Consider the following 8,915-nt stretch of genomic DNA (forward strand, 5'->3'; position numbering starts at 1 on the left):
CAATAATCTAGCAATTTCTGTGCTCTGGGTTTTCCCTTTCCCGACATCAATTTAAATCTAATGCCAAAGCAAAGGAATTTTCAGATGTCCAACAACAGTGATATCATCAAACAGGATAAGCAGCCAATAATAACATTAAAGAGTTCTCACAGACGGCAAATGAGGAAGTAAAATCTACTGATCATCCTTCATTTTTTTAAAAGAAATTTTGCAGACCATGAAATAAATGTTGGGAGCTCCACATTGGAAACAGAAATGGCGTAAACAATTTTTAAAAATATGTTTTTTATTAAAACATTATTTATCACAATGGCAAAATTTGGTGTAACACAACTGTGAAATTATTTTTCCAGGGACAGAAATGTTCTTTGGCATTAGCTATAACTTACTGTGCTTTTAAAGACCCAGTTTACATTAATAAAGCATAATTTTTCAGAGGTATTTTAATAGTGATATTACAGTGTAAAATGGGAAGTTCTTGCCAGTGATATGCAAAAATTACCATCTGTGGGGTCTTTAACAGTGCATCTTATGGAGGAGCAGGGCATCACCGATAGTAACGTATTTCTGAATCTAACTACATATGTGCAGTCAACAGAAGTTGCAGTCAGTTCCATAGTTGTAAAGATGGCAAATGCTGACAATTTCACCGTTTTACAAGCACAAAATGTGGGCCTTTGAAAATTAGAAAATTAGCAGAACATTAGGATTGGCTGATGCATTGAATTAACACTAACCTTTTACCATTGAGTGCTAGGTTTATCACCAAGGAGGTCAAGCATTAAAGTCTCCCTTCTTCTACCTGCTTTTTGTGTACTCCTGCTCTGTAGGCTTTTTCAGTACATGCACCCTTCCCACCACCCCATAAAGTAACATTGTAAGGAGCACAACAGATAATGAAAAGAACTGAGACAATCAGGACAATAATCAGGATCATATGAGGATATGAATAAGGAAAAGGGGTTGGGGTGAAAGGACCAGCCATGAAGGATGAAAATGGAAGAGAGTGAAACAATGGAGGTGGAGCAGGAGACAGAGAAACACACAAGTAAAGGGGAGGGAGAAAGAAACAGAAGCGAGTGAAGAGTGGGAGAAGGAAAGAAAAGTAAACTGGGCGAGAATGAGAAAAATACAGTGAAGGGAGGGAAGAGAAAGAAAAAAGTGAAAGAGGGAAACAGAAAGGGTGAGACAAGAAAGAGGAGTAGGATAGAAAGAGAAACAAAAGTGGAGGAGAATAGGGAACAGAGACAAGTTCAGAGGAGGTAAAAGAGAAACAAAGGTGGAGGAGAGAGAACATGAGAAATAAGCAAAAGATGAGAGAAATAAAAGTGATGAAGAATCCAGAAAAGCATAAGTATGAAAAGGGAAACAAAAAAGGGCAGCAGAAAAGTTCCAGTCCAACCACTTCAACACATAACTAGGCTCGCGCTTCAATATAGCATTTACTAGCGGTGCCAGTATCTCTATATAAGGGACATGAGAGGCTATGCACACTTTTTGGTCCAACTGACACAGAGCGTCCTCAATAAGAGATGATGAGTGACTGTCCTCCAGCAGAGTAGATTCCTTAATTTCACAGAGATCAATAGACAAAAAATAATCTCCTGTTTACTTCTGGTTTGTGACTCAAATGGATGATGTCAATAAAACCAATATGTAATGTCCAATTAAACACAACTTATTAAGAAATGAAACTGCTGCTGTAATGAGAATACTATAAACATCCCAGTTATCAAACACAAATTTCACCCACCTTTGTATAAATAATTGATTACGTAAATTATTTTAGGAGCATGACCTGGAAACTCTTCCCTGGAGTTATCGAGAAAAATCCTACAGTGGACGGGTAAATGCGGATATGGTGAAGGATTTTGTAAACACATGCCGACGGAAACCATTTGTTGTGGTTTGTGGATCCATTACTTTCAACAAAGACATCCTCAACTATCTCAATCATATAGACTTCTCAGAAGATTTGCATTTTATGTTTTAGAAAATTTTAATGTCGTTACCTGTGTGCATAAAATCCTACTTTAATACGCATCAGAGCTTTTGACATTGGTGGAATAATCCACTCCAGATACTTGTCTGTGTCTGAATTAATTAATGCTGGAATCCAGAAATTGGAAGAGGATCGTGTGTATTAATTACGAAAAATAAGGCTGAACATTCAAAGGGTTCAGATGGGATTCACCACCAAACCCAATCCATTCCAGCCTAAGTTAGAGGATTATGATCAGAAGGAGGAATTTTTCCCCAAATCTCTCTGAAGCACCCATACCACCACCAGTTCAGATCGGCTAACATACCATAGACCAGCGATCAACATGGATCCACTGTGGCTGTACTGCTCTGACAGTACATTTATTTACCCATTAAAACAGGTTCAGTTCTTTCTTACCATTGAAGTGTCATGATGCTATGCAGTCAAAACTATTTCATTTGCTCACTGCAGTTTTTTGATATCTGTCATACTAGACTGTTCAAAGCAATAGCAGTTTGACAACACACAGGACAAGTGAGAATGAATTTTATGAAGATGGGCTTGGGTTGCTGTGGCATGTGATCGTGAAACAGGAACATGGTGCTCTGGTGCTGAGAAACTACAAGCTTGCAGTTTTAAACTGCATGATTTTTGGTTTAGCTGCTGCTGTATTTAAATAAATTCATTCTAAATCTGTAAACTTTATACCTCCCTAAAGATCCTGTACAAATTTTGTTTAATCAATTACCTTTTGAGCTAATGAAGATAAGGATGTTATTGCTGAAGAGCAGGATTTTCTTCTGATATTTTACATTCATTTTTGTTGCTAAACTCTTCCAGGTTAAGGAGTTAGATACAAAGTAAAGCAATCCATGCTGCCAAGTGTCTGAGCTCAGCTTCGGTGGAATGTATCCAAAATTGCATTTTCCAACAACTATTTTATGATTTGAGTGATTCAACCCATTCATGCCAATTTAAAGCCACTTTGTGCTGTGGCTTTGTGAAAGTAAAGAACTGAACTCAGAACCCCCCTTACAGTCATTAAATAGCATTTCTGCAAACTAACATGAGGCTGCATCTCTTGCTAGCACTTGCGGGGAAAGCTGTGTTTGCACTGAAGTAATTTTAGGCTGAGTGTAGCTTAAATTACTGTAACTAAAATCATGCTAAGGATTGATAGGAATTAATTCTTTTCAATAAAACTTCAGTAATTCAAAGTCATGGAAAAGAAAGACAAGCACCTATCACAGCATCAGTATGTCCATCTTGGGTGACTACAAGATTTAATGTCTTACCTGAAAGACAGCCCCTCCAACAGTGCAGCAATGTCTCAGTACTACATTGAAGTATCAGCTGAGATTTCTGTGCTCAGGTCTCTGAAGTGGGGACAAAGAACACATAGGGTGAAATTTTACGAGATTCCTGGAGGGACTGTGACCTGTAGGGCCCCGGCCGAGGTTTGGGTGTCACAGATATAGCTGTGCCACTCTGTTCAACCCTGAGATCCACCGGGGTCAGGAAGGGAAGATTTGGAAGGGCTGGGGATGCCTGGAGTTTCTTGGGTGGAAGGCCCCAGCATGGTTCTTCTTCCCTCAGGGTGCTCGTTGGCCCCTGAGGTATCCCGTGGGACAGTGAGGCAGCTGGAGCTTTGGCATCACCTGGCTCTGCCAGTCCTGGAAGCCCAACTGTCTGCACCATGGTGTGCGAGCCATCAGTGATGGCCCTCTGAGTCAAGTCCAAGCTCTGGATCCTCTCAGCGACAGCCCTCTGAGTCTGGCTCAAGCTCTGGAGCCCTTCAGCAATAGCCCTGTGAGAGTGGGCCGTGCTCATGATGCCTGCTGCATGCCCTCTGGTACTGGACCAAGCTCTTGAGGCCTTCAGCCATGGTCCACTGTGTCCAGCATGCTCCTCAGACCTTCAGCCATGGTTCTCTGAGAATTGGCCATGCCTTGGACCTTGCCACCCATGGCTACCACTTCCTGCCCCAATCTCTCCACTGTGGTCACCATCCTTGCGGTGTTGGGCTGGGTGCAACCTCCTGCACCTGAAGGCTGTGGGATCCCAAACAGCCATGCAGTTGCTGGAATGTTGCTGACAGCCCTTCCTGTAATCCCCAGCTCTGGCTCTGCATCTCCAGCAGCTTCAGGAGAACTGATCCCAGCAGCCTTGCACCTGGCTGGGGGCCAGCAGTTTCCTTGGCTCCAGGAGACCTCCACCTGCCCGAGCCCATGGACTTTCTCGCCTCCACCTGATGAGCATCCTCATCTATGTGTGCTCACCAGAAAGTGCCCGAGAAGTCTCACCACTAACATGTCCCACTGAGGTGAGTGTATCTGCACTGGTGGATGGTGCGTGTGATGCCTGTGTTTACTGGCTGGTGCTTTCCTTTGAGGTTTCTTTGGGGATTTCCTCCGAGATTTCCTCCAGGGATCGCAGGGGGGAGGGTTGCCAACTGAGATGACCCCTCATCAGGGTCATCCCCTGCAAAAAAAAGACACATGGGGCAGTGCAAGGGAGGGACAAGTATCTGGGCAGATTGCAACTTTCTTGAGATAGGTCATATGAATCAGAATTTTGTGGCTCCTCACTCTTGTGACACACGCCGACCTGGCTATCGGTCACGGCTCTATCCTTGGCCTCCCCTGACAGCTCCATGGCATGCTCCGCAAAGTGAGTCAGGAGTCGCAGTTTGGGGACCGCAACGCCGGTCTTCTCCTGCTCCCTCCTGTTATGGACCATCTTCTGCTGGGACAAAGGGAGGATTGAAAGCCTGGTAGATGGAAGGACGCAAGTTGTTGGGGGTGTTGGGGAGAGCAATCAGGTAGCGACTGTTGGGACTGTCCCTTGGCTGGCAGGAGTTGTGATGGGGAGTGCCAGAGGGGTTGGAGGAAGGTGCTAGGAAGTCGGGTGCTCGGGCGTTAGGGAGCGATCAATGTGGACATTCCAAATGCCACAGACAGGATTGATGCCAGGATGAGATGGACACTCACCCTTGCTGCCCAAATGAGGTCATTCATTTTCTTTCTGCACTGGCCCCTGGTTGTCCTTGTCAATCAGTGGGCACTGACAGCCCGTTGCCACCACTGCTCAGGCCACATTGCCAGCCTGATCTCTGGGTCGTCTACCGTCGCAGGGGAAGAAGATGGCCCTCCTCTCCTCCACGGCATCCAGTACCATCCCAACTCTCTGTAAATTGTGGCGCTGCTCTATGAGGTACCATCTTTCTGGCATGGCTGACTGTGTACATCATTAGTATTTAAATGCAGCTCCCCCTTGTTAACCATAGAACCATAGAAAATTACAGCTCAGAAACAGGCCTTTTGGCCCTTCTTGTCTGTGCCGAACCATTTTTTGCCTGCACTTGGACCATATCCCTCCACACCCCTCTCATCCATGAACTCGTCCAAGTTTTTCTTAAATGTTAAAAGTTACCACTTTATCCGGCAGCTCATTCCACACTCCCACCACTCTCTGCGTGAAGAAGCCCCCCCTAATATTCCCTTTAAACTTTTCTCCTTTCACCCTTAACCTATGCCCTCTGGTCTTTTTCTCCCCTAGCCTCAGCGGAAAAAGCCTGCTTGCATTCACTCTATCTATATCCATCAAAATTTTATACACCTCTATCAAATCTCCCCTCAATCTTCTACGCTCCAGGGAATAAAGTCCCAACCTATTCAATCTCTCTCTGTAACTCAGCTTCTCAAGTCCCGGCAACATTCTTGTGAACCTTCTCTGCACTCTTTCAACCTTATTTACATCCTTCCTGTAACTAGGTGACCAAAACTGTACACAATACTCCAAATTTGGCCTCACCAATGCCTTATATAACCTTACCATAACACTCCAACTTTTATACTCGATACTCCGATTTATAAAGGCCAATGTACCAAAGGCACTCTTTACGACCCTATCCACCTGTGACGTCACTTTTAGGGAATTCTGTACCTGTATTCCCAGATCCCTCTGTTCAACTGCACTCTTCAGAGTCCTACCATTTACCCTGTACGTTCTACTTTGGTTTGTCCTTCCAAAGTGCAATATCTCACACTTGTCTGCGTTAAATTCCATTTGCCATTTTTCAGCCCATTTTTCTAGTTGGTCCAAATCCCTCGGCAAGCTTTGAAAACCTTCCTCACTGTCCACTACACCTCCAATCTTTGTATCATCAGCAAACTTGCTGATCCAATTTACCATATTATCATCCAGATCATTGATATAGATGACAAACAGCAATGGACCCACCACCGATCCCTGCGGCACACCACTAGTCACAGGCCTCCACTCAGAGAAGCAATCCTCCACAACCACTCTCTGGCTTCCATTGAGCCAGTGTCTAATCCAATTTACTACCTCCCCATGTATACCTAGCGACTGAACCTTCCTAACTAACCTCCCATGAGGGACCTTGTCAAAGGCCTTGCTGAAATCCAGGTAGACAATATCCACCGCCTTCCCTTCATCCACTTTCCTGGTAACCTCCTCGAAAAACTCTAATAGATTGGTCAAACATGACCTACCACGCACAAAGCCATGTTGACTCTCCCTAATAAGTCCCTGTCTATCCAAATATTTGTAGATCCTATCCCTTATCACACCTTCCAATAACTTGCCCACCACCGACATCAAACTTACTGGCCTATAATTTCCCGGATTTCTTTTGGAACCTTTTTTAAACAACGGAACAACATGAGCCACCCTCCAATCATCCAGCACCTCCCCCGTGAATACTGACATTTTAAATATGTCTGCCAGGGCCCCTGCAAGTTCAACACTAGCTTCCCTCAAGGTCCGTGGGAATACCCTGTCCGGTCCTGGGGATTTATCCACTCTGATTTGCCTCAAGACAGCGAGCACCTCCTCCCCTTTAATCTGTAAAGGTTCCATGACCTCCCTACCTGTTTGCCCTATTTCCGTAGACTCCATGTCCGTTTCCTCAGTAAATACGGATGCAAAAAAACCATTTAGTATCTCCCCCATCTCTTTTGGTTCCATACACAGTGTACCACTCTGGTCTTCAAGAGGACCAATTTTATCCCTCACTATCCTTTTGCTCCTAACATACCTATAGAAGCTCTTTGGATTTTCCTTCACTCTGTCTGCCAAAGCAACCTCATGTCTTCTTTTAGCCCTCCTGATTTCCCTCTTAAGTAGCTTCTTGCACTTTTTATACTCCTCGAGCATCTGATGTGTTCCTTGCTGCCTGTACATTTCATACAACTCTCACATTTCATACAACTCTTTCATACAACAGCCCACAGCTGCGGCCACATTGGGCAAGTCAGGCATCTGGAGCCTCCATATTGGCATGATTCACATGGGCGCTCTTTCATTGACCTAAGTGTTGAAAGATTGCGAGGTGGACTGCACCTAAGAGACTGGTACGGAAAACCCCCGTTCTCTTGTCATTATGACAATGAGAAACTTGTTTTTGGAAAATTCTGCCCCTAATGTGGCAGTGTGAAAACTTCTTCATAATACCTATGTGGCTGAAGCAGCTGAGGCATTGTGGTGGACCTCAGTTGTGCCTTTGTCCTATATGGACCACCGTTGTGTGTGTTTGTCATACCTGGACACACCCCCTTCCAGTTTGGTTCCTCCCCTCGGCACCTAGTATAAAGGTGGCTGTCTCCTCCCCCTTATTCAGTCCAGGTCGGTTATTTGTTGGGATCTGCTCCTGATTCTGTTGTGAATAAAAGCCTACACTTGCATTGGCACATCGGTAGTCTTTCGCCTTATTGATAGCGCATCAGGCATTCTTCCCAGGTCAAAAGAGTGATGTTTGCTCTACTGCCATGATTAGAAAAATATCAAGTGATTTGGGAGTTGAGCTGATCTTGCAAAAAAACCCTTTTGGAACTCTTCATTGAAGTAAAAGTCACAAGCTTCAGAAGACAGGAGAAATTTGACAATAAAATACTGGCATAAGTGAAATGAAAATCGTTGGCCTATGAGTCAGATATTAATCAAGCTAATAATTATTTTTAATTACATTTTGGTTTGCAATAAACATAAAAAAGACATACAATAAACGTACTTTATCTAATTCCTTTCTTTATAATAGGAATCATTTAAAGTCTATTGATTAATTTATTAGAAAGTTACCTTTACTCCAATTAGAATTAACACTAAGTATAATTGGCACATAAATAAAACATTATTGTTGAGGGTTTCAGAAACAAAACATTGGAGGCTGCCAGATGTTTTTGGCATTAGAAAGGCAACAGGCCAAGCTTGAAGAGATTAATAGAGTTAATCAGTTATCACTGTATTCACTGCTTTGCTGTCACACAAAGCCTATAAAAACGAGTGACATTTTGTCCCAGTGCAGACCCAGTTAAGAGCATCCAACCAGTGTTGATTCTGGCAGAAAGGTCTTATTTTACAATGATGGATTGTAAACAGGGCTCTTCTACACTACATATCTGCTTCATAAAACATACATAAATGTAAAGTGGGCATGTGTTTGCAAATGCGCATGTCCAGAATTTGCACACATGATCACATACCTTTTCTTCCACATTGCCCAGTCAGTTTAGTCTGAGTAAAAGCTGGTCACCCCATGCAAGCCACTACCACTTGCAACAAAATGCATGAAGTTTTAAAGTTGATTTATTACTGTCACACTGCAATGAAGTTACTGTGAAAATCCCCTAGTCACCATCTTCTGGCACCTGTTCAGGTACAATTTAACATAACCAATGCACTTAACCAGCACGCCTTTTGGACTGTGGGAGGAAACCGGAGCATCTGTAGGAAACCCACACAGACACGGGGAGAATGTGCAGACTCCGCACAGATAGTGACCCAACCTCCATAGTTTGCCATTAACAGACACTCTATGAGACCATAAGCGACACGATTAGCCTTATCATCCCACAGGTTTAAGCGTTGAGCTTGCTGCACCTATCCACTAGAGAGTACAGACCTGTAA

General features: G+C 43.7%; 1 protein-coding gene across 5 annotated transcripts in view; it reads left to right on the forward strand.

Annotated features, from left to right (window-relative positions):
* The window catches only part of LOC144497266 (NADH-cytochrome b5 reductase-like), a 30,548-nt gene extending 27,501 nt beyond the window's left edge, over window positions 1-3,047 (forward strand). For all 5 annotated transcript variants that reach the window (XM_078218262.1, XM_078218264.1, XM_078218265.1 and 2 more), the window contains exon 7: window positions 1,790-3,047. In XM_078218262.1, the coding sequence (XP_078074388.1) occupies window positions 1,790-1,993 (204 nt within the window). In that variant the 3' untranslated portion in view covers window positions 1,994-3,047. The remainder of the gene's footprint in view (window positions 1-1,789) is intronic.
* Window positions 3,048-8,915: the final 5,868 nt, after the last annotated feature.

This window comes from Mustelus asterias, chromosome 8, assembly GCF_964213995.1.
Source record: "Mustelus asterias chromosome 8, sMusAst1.hap1.1, whole genome shotgun sequence".
In the NCBI taxonomy this organism is placed as follows: Eukaryota; Metazoa; Chordata; class Chondrichthyes; order Carcharhiniformes; family Triakidae; genus Mustelus; species Mustelus asterias.